Source organism: Ahaetulla prasina, chromosome 1 (assembly GCF_028640845.1).
Source record: "Ahaetulla prasina isolate Xishuangbanna chromosome 1, ASM2864084v1, whole genome shotgun sequence".
NCBI lineage: Eukaryota > Metazoa > Chordata > Lepidosauria > Squamata > Colubridae > Ahaetulla > Ahaetulla prasina.
The window spans coordinates 45,422,125-45,435,498 of NC_080539.1; the positions used below are offsets into that span (position 1 = coordinate 45,422,125).

The following is a 13,374-nucleotide window of genomic DNA, read 5'->3' on the forward strand; positions in this document are numbered from 1 at the left end:
AGAGACTATGGAAAATACTACTGGGCCATTCAGAGTCACAAAAATGAATGAGAATAACAATTCCTTTGTAAGTATTTCCTTAGAAAAAGCTGTTTCAAATAAATGGTTTATGCATAAGTCTGTTCATGCATACACATGGATAAATAAAAAAAAGAACTGAACTGATTTAAGTTGAATGCTTAGGAAGAAACATAGAGAATATTAGTGAAGGAAAGAAAGTGATAAGAGGTTCTGAATATGAAACAATCCATTTTGACCAGTCAAGAGTGAATCTTGGGAAATATAGACATTGAAGAAATGTAAGAAATAAATGTGAAAATAAAACTACTTCAGGAAGAGAAAGCAATTATGAAAAGGTACTACAAAATAGGTTATCTTCCCCAACTGGATAAATAGAAAGTGGATATTAAAAGAAAGGGAAGCCGTTGTGGCGTAGTGGTTCGAATGCAGCATTGCAGGCTAATTCTGCCCACTGCCAGGAGTTTGATACTGACCAGCTCAAGGTTGATCCTTCCGAGGTCAGTAAAATGAGAACTCAGATAGTTGGGGGCATTAAGCTGACATTTGTAGATGTCTCTTATTGCTCAGAGAATACTGTAAAGCACTATGGAGAGGTGTATAAGTCTAAGTATTATCGATATTGTATAAGTCTAAGTACTATCACTATTGCTAATATAAAAGCTTCCTCGAAATGATGGAAAACAACTATATCACTAAGTACCTCTGGAGTATGGAGGAGCTTGGGGAAATGTAAGTAGCAATGGTTGAAAAAAAATAATGTAAGAGCAGTCATCATTATCCCTAATGATGGAGAGGGTAAGCATTACATTGCTTACCTGAAAGATAACAGCAAAAATGAGGATGTAGTTATGCATGTACCCATAGATAGGGAAATCTACTACTGAAAATCTTATTATTGTTTTTATTCAATATTCTTATTAGTAATGCAAATAACCAAAGCATCCTGAATTATCAATGTAACAACTAGGAGAACTGGAAATGTGTCCACTCAAAGGAACTTTGTGTTGGATACATTTACAGTACTTCTAGTTGCTATATGCAGGTCCCACTGCACGTTTTTAGCACCTGGAAAGAGAAATCTGAGCTTGCCCATTCCTGGTATGGCAACATGTCTCTGAAATTTCTTTCCTGACCAATTGTGCTCTGTGCTATAAACTGGCATAGAATATATATGATAGGACCATAAATCATTCTACTTTCATAGATTACCGTATTCATGTCCAAAGTTTCATCGATCATCTTTTGGAAATTGGAGAAATCACAATTTAGCTCTTTAAGAGGTTTTGTGAATATCGCATCTAGTAGCATATTGCAGTTTCCTGTCAAAAGATAAAACACATAAAAAAGAATCACCAATAAATACATTGACTGACAATCCTACTTGAATTTATCAGATATGTTTAAATAACTTAGCAGCTGTATAGCAACTTACTAAATAGTAATTTAAGAACCAGTTTGGTGCAGTGGTTAAAGCTCCAGGCTAAAACCATGAGTTTTAGTCTTGCCTCAGGCTTGAAGCCAGTTGAGTAACTTTGGGCCAGCCTCTCTCTCTCAGCCCAGGGAAGAAGACAAGGGCAAACTACTTTTGAGTCTTGCCAGAAGAACTACAGAGAAAACCCAAGCAGTCTTCAAGAATCAACAATAATCTGAAAGGGAAAAATTTTACTAATTTACAGAATTATACTTTTAATTATATGGTCAGTAGTAGACAGAATTTTAACACTTTCGTGGATTCCCAGAGTCTTGATCAGCTTGCCATTTTTCTCCTTTTTATCAGGAATCCTGAATCAAATCAATCTATTTCTAACATGAGAACAGTTAGACCCTTTAATACAGTCATGGCATGTAACCCTACTCAATATGGAATGCCATATATCATGTAGATATTTTGGACTGCCTTCATTGTATCTTGAATAGAAAGGGTAGAAAAGTGCAAATTATTTTTTAAATTATTATTGCTTAAGGAGTCTACTTCACAATTCTGAACAAAACCTAATTTGTTCATCATTTGTTTCCACAATGTAGCACAATACTGTAAATTACTTTCTTGCCATTAATGGAACAGGTGTAAATCCTGACTTACTGTAAAATATTGTCCTGCCTCACAGGTAACAGTCCAACAGAGAAGGGATAATTCCTACTCAGGTGAGAAGCTGGGTCAGAAAGAATTTTTCTTTCTCTACCCTTAGAGGGAAACTCTCCTTAACTATTATTTATCACAGCAGTAACCAAGACCACAGAAAGAGAGTTAATATAGTAATATTTCCTAGGTTTATAGTACTCCCTGCAAGACCAATGGTTGCACTTAAGAAGCCAATCTATCAATCTTACAATGTCAGAAAAATATCAAATGGTGAGCCCAAGTGAGTTCAATTTGACTCCTAGTGGTTTCCTTAACATGTGTGTGTAACATTATTATCCATATAAAATGGGGATGCAGGAATCCTTCTGCTCCAAAGAAGTGCAGAAGGCTCTTTGGTACCATTTATTTGGATACCAAGTACCAGGGTGGATTTGATTTAAATCAATTTAAATCATGATTTAAATCACTAGTAAAAAGGCTTGATTTAAATCAACTCAATTAAAATCATAATTTTTGAAGAGCAACTGTCTTCTCTGTCCCGCAGCTCCTCCTCTGACCTGCTGTTGACTCACCGACAGTCCCGATATTGAAGAATATGCAGCCTCATGCTACATAACGAAGCTTCATTTCATGCTGAGTAAACTAAATTACAAATGTATCTTAAATAGAAAACTATATTTAGATAGATTTTTACTCCAAAAGCGTTTTATTAAAATAAATTTGATAAACATAAAAAAAATCCAATTTAAAAAAAATTCAATTTTTTTTTTTAATCATCGATTTTTATCCATCCTGCCAAGTAAATGATGGAGTACATACTCTCCCTGGCATTCTCCTATCTTCAAGGTTAGCTCCTAAAAAAGCTTGCCTATGTTACCTGCACCAAATCAGACTTCCTAATAGGAATGTACAGACAAGATTTTGGGGTCCTTCCATATGACTCTCAATACAAACAACACAAGCTGTATAAGAAAGGGAGGTATTTACAACTTGCCTGCAGTAGTTGTAAATGCCCCAACACTGGAAATTTTTAAGAAGATGTTGGATAAGCATCTCTCTGAGGTGGTGTAGGGTTTCCTGCCTGGGCAGGGGTTGGACTAGAAGGCCTCCAAGGTCCCTTCCAACTCTGTTGTTGTTATTATTATTATTACTAAGTAACCTTCGCAGAAATATGCAATAACCATTATCTAGGTAAAGGGACTGAAACATTAAGTACTGGAAAACACAACTGAAGCAAATGCTTCTGATTCTCTGGTCTGATCTATCTGGTAGGACTGATCAATTTTATAAAGCAATTTCTACTTCTGTTCAACCTTAGGAGTTTCTCTAATGCTGTAAAATAAATACAGGTAATCCACGATTTACGACCACAATTCAGCCCAAAATTTTTGTTGCTAAGTGACACGTTTGTTAAGTGAATTTTGCCCCATTTTATGACCTTAAGTGAATCACTGCAGTTGTTAAATTAGAGATACCATTGTTAAGCGAATCTGGCTTCCCCACTGACTTTGTAAAAAGGTGATCACTTGATCATGGGACACTGCAACCGTCATAAATATGAATCAGTTGCCAATCATCTGAATTTTGATCACATGACCATAGGAATGCTGCAAAGGTTGTAAGTGTGAAAAACAGTGGTAGGTCACTTTTTTCAGTGCTATTGTAACTTTGAACAATCACTAAATGAACTGTTGTAAATTGAGGACTATCTGTACTGTTTGCCTGGATTAAACACATTTTGCCAATTACTAATATAACCCCCTAAAATTAACAACATAAATGATGGAGGCAACAACAGGCTAGAAGTGAATACTACTCTAATATTTGCAGAGGAACAAAGAAAAATTAAGAGAATAAAATCCAGAGGAGAGAGACTTTTAAAACCAATCTGTAAGTAAGTAATACACAAAGTATATTCAGTGGCTACAGAATTTTGACAAATTCTGAGCAAAAAGATAAATATAACAGAGTCCCTTGAAGAAAGTATGACTGATTGGCTGACACCTTCAACTTACTTTCACACAATAAATTTCTGTTCCAGACCCTATTTTTAGAAGCTAATACATTTTTGGATTTACGATTCTGAATGTGGCGTTTGCTTCGTGGAGGTATTTTTTTTTTAAAAAACACCTTCAAATTTGTAGTAGCAGTCAGGCAGCAAGCATGTTATAAAGATTTTAATAGATAACAAATCTGGCATTTTTCATGCTGCCAAATTAAAGATGTTTACCTAAAATGCCATTTAATTTTCTCAGCTACAGTACTGGCACATTTAAATCAGATGGGTTGTTTTTGCAGAAGTTAGAAGGTTCACCTTTTGTTAACTTAATGAACAGTCAGATCTTTATATTTGCCATTTGATGTTAGATGCAAATTGACATTTATTATACTGAAAGGGAACAGCCTGATCACTCAGTTCAAGCTGCTAGAGAAATGTCCAAAAGATTAGAGACTGTAGTGCACTTGGACTATTCATACAATAAAGCAACAGCTCTTCTACATGGCCTTTTTAAAAACCAATTTGTTTTCATTCAACTTAATAGCCAGGAATTTCCATCAGATTCTGATTCATTCCTGGACATAGTTAATGTATTTTTGCCACGTCCTATAGACATTGAATGTTATTAAGATTTTGTTTGAAATGGATCAAGTTTGAATAATCTGTTTTCTTTTCAATATCCCACAACAATCAATTCCAAAATTACTCAAGAGTTCCCTTGTATAATAGAATATTCATCGTGCAAGTTTCTCTTTCTTACTATAAATATTTGTACTGTGTTTACATGTACAGACTTCAACTCCCAGAGTTCTCAGTAATGGCCATGATGGCTGGGGAGTTCTATGAGTTGAACTCTCTGCACCTAGTGTTAAATTTTGGAAAGATTTTTCCAGAACCAGAATGTCAGTTACCTTCAGCCAAAAATCACTTTGCCTTTTTATGTCTAACTCTATAATGCAATAGCAATAGCACTTATATACTGCTTTACAGTGCTTTACAGCCCTCTCTAAGCGGTTTACAGAGTCAGCATATTGTCCCCAACAATTTGGGTCCTCATTTTACCCACCTCAGGATGGAAGGCTGAGTCAACCTTCAGCCTGGTGAGGTTTGAATTGCCAAATTGCAGGCAGCTGGCAGTCAGCAGAAGTAGCCTGCAATACTGTACTCTAACCATTGCACCACCATGGTTCATAGGTTCTTGTACTTCCGACAGAGTGTGTGTGTTAATTTGCAGGCGACTGTGACACTTCTTAATAGCTGCTGACACTATGGCTTATTCATTTATTTGATGGACAAGCTGGAAATCTGGGGTGTTCTACCAAGATTTTTAGTCACAAACAAATGTTTATACGTTCACAACTAAATTAGATCTGCTTCCCGTATATAATTTAATCAGTCAGGGCTTCATTGGATATTCCTCTATGAATAGGAGTCTATATCAACTCCTTCAAGATTTCTCAGCCATATTGCTAGTTCTTTGTGGACAACGTGCTATATAGAGGTTTCTAGACAAACAGTGTTGGGACTACATTTTGAACAAAAGATAACTAATGCTTGTTATGATCAACCAAGAAATGTTATATTTTGGCTTCACCTTATTCTAAAGCCAACATACCAATTTATATCTTACTCTTTTTCTCCGTCCTATTTCTATTCATCTTTCCTTGTTCACACTTGATCAATCCTGAGTTACAAATATTTCTAAAGATTAGCATCCCAAACTGCTTTGTTACTATTCTAAAATTCTTTTTTTATTATTTAGCAAATTAAATTTCTCAGTCTTCCTCTCTTTCTATTACCACAATTCGGAATAGCATGCTGAGCCACATAGCAGGATTATCACACAAACAAACTGAATGGGTTTTTTATTCAGCATATGGAAAACTTGACTCTTTTAAAGAAAAACTCTTTAATAATTTGGAAAAAGACACACTTAATGCAACTCTGAGAAAGATGTAAATTATATGCTCACTGGACATACAGGTAACTTCATGTGCACATGTAAATAAGTTCATGTAATAAGAGTCATGATTGACACAAAAGTGTAGCTAATCCTGCTTTGTTGTAAACAACTTGGTTATATCCAAGCATTTCTTATTTCAGAAGTAAAGTGAGCAGAAGTGAAGTGAGCAATCGTGCTCTGAATAAAAAATACCCTAGCCAGAATTTTTTTTTGCTTATTGCCCAGTTTAGAAATTTCTAATTGCTGCACTGTTTCACTGCATCAATTAGGATATTTTAATTGCTATTTTCTTTCCATTGATGATGTTTTTAAATTTTTATTGATTCAGTTCTTTGGTTGTTCTGCACTTAAGAGATTGCGGCTATATTTCTAATACCAAAATACTGATTTCAAGTCAATTTAATAATCAGAATTGGGGTTTTTTTCCCCATGTTGCCTACACTAATTGTTTTCTTCTTATATGAAAAATGAACAAAGGAATACAAATATCAGATGATAAGGCATTCCAAACCAGAATGCTTAGCTTTTTACACAAAACCTACACACTAACACTGGCAGTAAAACAGTTTTCCTGGATGCCTCTTGGCAGCTGAATAGAGATTGCCTCATGATCTTACTACAGGCACAATATTTAGAAAATTTCTATTTCTAAAAATTTTAGAAGTAAAACCTCTAATTTTTTCTAAAATTTAGAAAATTTCTAAACATATTTAGAAAATAAGAAAAAAAATTACCATTATTTTTTTCCAGTGCCTGTATCACATTAGGTAGCTGATTAATTGCCTGATACATTTTGTAACAGTCCTGCAGAGTAGCTTTCTTCTGAAATTTTTTTCCTATCCGATTGAAGTCTGGGAAGCGGCGGAGATCTTCCTGAAGAATTTGCCTTAGTTCTCCATCTTCCATGAAGGCCTCCACCATATCTAACCTAAGTGTAAGATACGTTTAAAATAGACAGAAAAAAAGTTAAGCATATGGAACTGTCATGATTTTGAAAACTATGACAGATTTTCAAATTAACTTTTAAAATTGGAGCTTAAAATTAATCAGAGTGCTAGACTGGGGATAACTGTTCTAAGATGTCAATGACCATAACCATAAATTATTTCACCATCAGAAATACTTTTGTATACATTTTACTAAGAGTTTAAAAAGAAGTTAAAAACTAACAAAAATTAATACGAAAAGTAAAGAAAGATAAGAATGGGAAAAGAATTTGATAAAAGTATAAAAAGATAAAAAAAGAAAGATTTTTTTGCAGCAAATAGAAGTATGATTAGAAAATTACCTTACTCTATAATTACAAATTAGGCTCTTTTTCTACTATCTAATATTTTATCATCAAAACTATAAATCAAAAGTTCATTTTTTTTATTTCATGCAAAAAGTGTATAAGGGGTTTCCAGTAAGCAACAAATATAGATGTTGCCTTTTCTCTAGCCAAAGAAGTCAATTTAGCCATCACAGGAAATTCCATCATCTTCATCATTCATTCTTCCATTGTGGATAGTATCAAACCTTTCCACTTTGAAGCATATAATAAATCTTGCTGCAGTTATATATTAAAGCAAAATTCCACGACTTTTTTCCATCTGTTCTTGTCCCAATTTCATTCCCAAAAAATAAATCCTCCAGTTTCATTGTACATTAGTGTTTAAAATCTTCTGAATTAGTATATGTATTTGTATCCAAAATTTTCTGGCTACCAAAGATTCAGCTACAGAATTCCCAAAATCATAGCCCAGTAACAATAATCATAATGATTTTACTAAATGTATATGCTGCCCAATTCCCAGTAACCTGAGATTATAAAAATTCTCAATTTACATGTAATTCTCAATAATTTTCTAATTATAAAGGAATTATAATCTTCAATCAGTTATCATTTTCAGTATGCTTATTAGGCTCAAAGAATAGTTGTCTTTAATTACTGCATTTTGCTACCAAAAGTAAGCACTAAAATGAGCCAAACTAGAATTTAAATGTTAAATCCATAATTAAAAACACAAAAATAATTCAAAGCAAAATAGAAATCTCCGCATCTATGAAACAAAACTCGAATTCTGCAACAAATGATGTTAATTGTAAAGTGCTTGTTTGGGAAAAAAGAGTGATGAAGTTAATGTCATTTTTTCAAAGCAATGCTGTTCTGGTTGCCAAATATGACTTAGCAAGTTACCTCAGGGTATCACAGCCCACTTGCTCAGTGGAACTGCTACCACACTAGACCTGTAAACAGGATTACCTTCACAGAAATGTGTAAAAATACAATATGGTCAGTCATCCACATACATTAATCATTAAAGGCCAGACCTTTAGGTCCACCATCCTAACAGATGATTATACAGCTATAAATCATCCTGACCACCTCCCCTTGCTATAATAAAATGCTTTTTTGTTGATTCCATGTTCAGGCAACCCAAAAGTTCCACCCTAGAAAGGAACACATAAGAGTTGTTACAAGTACCCAAGGAAAGTGCTCGTGTTTTATAATTGCTTCTAAACTATAACTGATTCTTCTGTATATGCTGACAGTTTCAGACATGTATATTATTTATGGTTATTTTTAGCTGTTATTAGACAACCTGTGCCCCTTTGGGCCAACTTTTCAGATACATTTCCTTACCTAAACACAGAAACAAAATGGGTGGGCAAAAAAGCAATAAAGCAGGAGCAACTTCTGACATTCTGCCAACTCCCCCATTGAGTTTCATTGTGGTAATTTGGGAGGGAGCACTGGAAATCTCCCTTCCTCCCTTCCCCTTCCTTTTGCAATAGGCAGGTAAGTGGCTGCTACTGGATGGGTGGGGGAAGTGAGTGATTGCAAGACTGGCTGGGAAACTGTCACAGAACTTTGAAAATGAAAGTCATGTGACTGCAGCAGCAGTCAGTAGCACTGAAACAGCCACAACCTTTCCAAATTTTGGACACATTCGGTAAATTAGCCTATTTGAGGTATCTTAGTTCAAAAACTGTACTGGCCAAAATAGCCTACATAGTTCTAGACTGCATTAAAAGAGGTACAGAATCAAGATCACATGCAGCATTGATGTCACTTTATGTTGCCTTGGTAAGACCACACCTGGAATACTGTTTTGGTCACCATGATATAAAAAAAAAGATGTAGACTCTAAAAAGAGTGCAGAGCAGAACAACAAAATTTACTAGGGGAATGGAGATTGAAACATACAAAGAACTGTTGCAGGAATTGAATATGTCTATTTTAATGAAAAGAAGGACTAGGGGTGACATGATAGCAGTTATCTGAGGGGCTGCCACGAAGAAGAGGGGGTCAACCTATTCTCCAAAGCACCTGAAGGCAGGGCAAGAAGCAATAGATGGAAACTAATCGAGGAGAGAAACAACCTAGAACTAAGGAGAAATTTCCTGACAATTAGAATAATTAATCAGTGGAATCTTGCCATCAGAAGTTGTGGGTGCTCAATCACTAGAGGTTTTTAAGAAGAGATTGGACAACCATTTGTCTGAAATGGTATAGAGCAGCGGCCCCCAACCCCGTTCCATAGAGAGGTTTTTCTGTGGACTCAAGGGGATGCTACCTGCATCCAGCAGATGGAGCTTCACTTTGTGCGGCTCGGTTTATGGCAGTGGTGAAATCCAAATTTTTTTACTACCTGTTCTGTGGGCATGGCTTGGTGGGTGTGGTGTGGCTTGGTGGGCATGGCAGGGGAAGGATACTGTAAATTCTTCATTTCCACCTTCATTTCCATTTGCCGGTTCTCGGAACTACTCAAAATTTCCACTACCGGTTCTCCGAACCTGTCAAAACTTGCTGGATTTCACCCCTGGTTTATGGCATGCTGCGGCCCGTGACGATCCCCGGACCAGGGGTTAGAGACCTCTGGTATAGAGTCTCCTGTTTCAATGGGGGGGGGGTTGGACTAGGAGACCCCCAACTGTTATTCTGTCTTCCAACTGTTATTCTGTTATTGTTGCCCTATGGTGCATGCTTTACCCAGTTAAAGGTCACAATAAACAGAGTTTTAGCGATATATAGGTTTTGGATTGCCTTTCAGGCTGATAGCAATCTTTGCTAAAAATCAATTAACATTTATAGCAAAGACAATTCCAAAGTAAACCATTTGCCATGGCTAACCATCTGCAACTGTAGACAGATAGTTTTTGGTCTTCTGATAGATTTACTTAGAATTATTCTTTTGACTATAAAAAATAATTCAAAAATAGGAACATCTCAAACAAATATTCGACTGGAGAGTGTAAATTTATGAACATATCAAACTATTTTAAGTCCTATGTTAGGACTTTTAGCCAGGATTGCCTATTTTTACTGACCATAAATTTCAAAAGTTTATTACTCAAAATGTCAGGGATTAAAACCAAAACTTTTCATATGCAAAGCACTGGATTAACTTCTAAAGCAACATTTTTGTGGGCAATGCATTAGCAATATTTAGCTAACTAATCTAATGCAATGATTCAATAATACTACATTAGAGTGATGCTGCTGCTTTCATTTTTAATTTGAACAGATACACTATAGTTTTCCATTTGCCAAATGGAAGTATATAATGGGACAAATGACATGATTAACATATATTGAACAGTACAATGACTCCAATCTTCACTAGTAGTATTCTATTTCTAGCCAAAAAATTGTGGGGGTGGGGGAGGTGGCGTGTTAATGCTCATCAAGCTCTCCACAGTGGAACAACATGTTACTATGTATTCCTGATTCATTCAGGTCATTAAAGAGACAGAACATTTATTCATCAATATAGGTCAACAATAAGTAGTAAGGCTTAAGGCAATTCAAATACTTTCTGCTTGGGAGGAAGACTCAGGCATTCAGAGAATAAAGATTAATAGGAACTGTATTAATCACTAGAAAAATCCAGTTTATGACTTTATAGGTAGTCTTTGGTTAATTATGGTAATTGGGACAGGGATTTTCATTGCTAAATAACGCAGTTATACAGTGTGATCATGTATCATGTGATCACATTGCTGGTGATCATGGTATCAGCAGTCCCTGCTGTCATTAATCAAGGATCATGGGTCATTAAGCAAGTCCCAGGTGGATTGCAAACAGACTAACAGGAAGGTAAGGTGTGATGTGAACACAGTGGGATAGCTGTTGCTGAGTAGGGAGGGATGTACAGCGGGCTTATGAAAAGCACTGCAGCTGGGTGTGGTTGTTGTGGTGGGGGGAGATGGACAGGTGACCTGTGAGGCATGGCATGGATGTGTTAGTTGCGGCTGCTAGGCAAAGAGGATATATGGGGTGGGGGGGTTTGCTTCTGAGCAGGAAGGGTGCAAACAACTTACTGGAATGACTTTGAGACCTTCCCTCTCAGCTTCCCCATTGATTTTGCTTGTCAGAATCTGGCACAGAAGGTTGCAAATGGTGATCATGTAACTGCATATTACAAACATCATAATGCAAGACAGTTGTCAAGCACTCAGATCACTATCACAGGACTAGGAGTGCTGAGATGGCTGGAACTTCAATAGCAATAGCACTTAGACTTCACTGTGCTTTATAGCCCAGTCTAAGTGATTTACAGAGTGAGCATATTGCCCCAACAACAATCTGGGTCTTCATTTTACCGACCTCAGAAGGATAAAAGGCTGGGTCAACCTTGAGCCTATGAGAATCAAACTGCCGAACTGCTGGCAGCAGTCAGTCAGCAGAAGTAGCCTGCAGTACTGGATTCTAACCACTGCACCACCACTGCTCAAGTTTCAGTCTTAAGTATCATCATACAGCTTGTTCGTAACTTTAAACAGTTGCTGAATAAATAGTCATTTAACAAGGACTACCTGCATTTAAGAAGCAACTCAAATGTGGGGGACGGGGACTAATATCTGCTGGGAGCCTATAATGCAGCAGAGGGCACAGGCGTTTTGGTAGAAGTGGGGTTCAATAAGTAGCAACAGATCTGTATAAAAGAATAAGCAAAGTGAAGCATTAAGTAACCATTCTGAATAGCCTTCACAAAGCTTTATGTAGGACATAAGAACTCATCCTGCTCTGTCTAAACAACAGAAATATACAAATCTCAGCCTCCAATAAAGTTATATTCAGGCATTCTAGAAAGGAATTAAAAACACCCCACTAGTCAAGGCCATGTGGATTACATCTCTTTTGTAAAAAGCATTCATGTGTTCAGCAAGGATATCTGTGCCATGGAAGCTTTCCTACATACACATGCACACAGAAATGCAAACATGAAGTTCAATTCAGGGACTGAATGCATGGATGCTTTTTTTAAATTAGACATCACGTGTCTTCACGGGGAAAGGGTTCACTCCTATCTATTGCATGTAAGTTATAACCTTCTTTGTAATGCCTGAATTCAGGTTTGAATTTGCAATGAGAAAATTGAGGAAGACAGAATAAACTGAGCAGTTGTACTCTAGAGAAGAACCACATCTCTTCTGAAGCTGACTTTTTTACTGTGCTTTTACCCTGATTGGTATTTCCATCCCATCCATCTTCATTAATACTTACTGCAATCATCATTTTTATTGCTGCTTTTTTGCCATTTTGTAAGTGGTTCTTTGAAAGGAACATAGCCAAAGTGAAAAAACAACAGCAAGAGAAAGACAGGAAGGAAGATTGCAAGGAAGCTGAGAATGTTTCTGGTTTTCAGATCAGTTGCCTGCAGAGATGCTGGAGGTAAAACATGCTATTCTTTATGTATTTACAGGATTTGTAAACAACCAAATTGCAAAGCAACTCAAAATGACATGTAATAATTTGAGAAACTATTATGAAATCAAAGAGAAACCATAAAAAAAGGTTTTTAACATTAAGGAAAATATGAAAAAAAAAAACATATCACATGCAGTCTTCCCCAATACCTCAATGAGTTAAATAAGAGAAGATGAATTCTAGAAATCCTTTGTAATTCTCTTTCCTTCTCATTTTTATCTTCATGAAGCAACTTACATTTTTTAAAAAATCTTTAAAAAGCAAAGTCTTTCTGCTGCTGGATGACAAGCAAGTCTTACATATAGTGGATTATATTTTCTCTAAAACAGAAGTCTTTCCTTTAAAAAAATTGTCTTTCATTGCTGCAAACATTAAAATTTTATTTCTTCCTGCTCTTGGAGAGAAGTAGAACACGTTTGCCTTTTATTGCTTCTCCTCCAATAAAAAGAATTATGTCTATACCTTACTTTGTTACAGTCCGACGTTTGCTTTGTTTTTAATAAGGAAAGCAAATTAATGTATGCTTTGATGGCGCATCTCAGCCCTCTGTGCTTTTATTGCTTCAGTTCAGTGCAGTTGTCTTGACAAAATGTGCTTGCTTGTAAAGCAGT

At 36.0% G+C, this 13,374-nt stretch overlaps 1 protein-coding gene across 3 annotated transcripts in view; it reads right to left on the reverse strand.

The window, feature by feature from the left end:
• MSH2 (mutS homolog 2) overlaps positions 1-13,374 on the reverse strand; it is a 91,031-nt gene that overhangs the window by 38,615 nt on the left and 39,042 nt on the right. For 2 of the 3 annotated variants that reach the window (XM_058165009.1, XM_058165008.1), the window contains 2 exons: positions 6,801-6,994; positions 1,231-1,340 (listed from right to left, as the gene is read on the reverse strand). In XM_058165009.1, coding sequence (XP_058020992.1) covers positions 1,231-1,340; positions 6,801-6,987 — 297 coding nt within the window. In that variant the 5' untranslated portion in view covers positions 6,988-6,994. Of the gene's footprint in view, positions 1-1,230; positions 1,341-6,800; positions 6,995-11,868; positions 11,888-13,374 lie in introns of those variants that run through there. The other variant, XM_058165010.1, reaches the window with a different exon arrangement.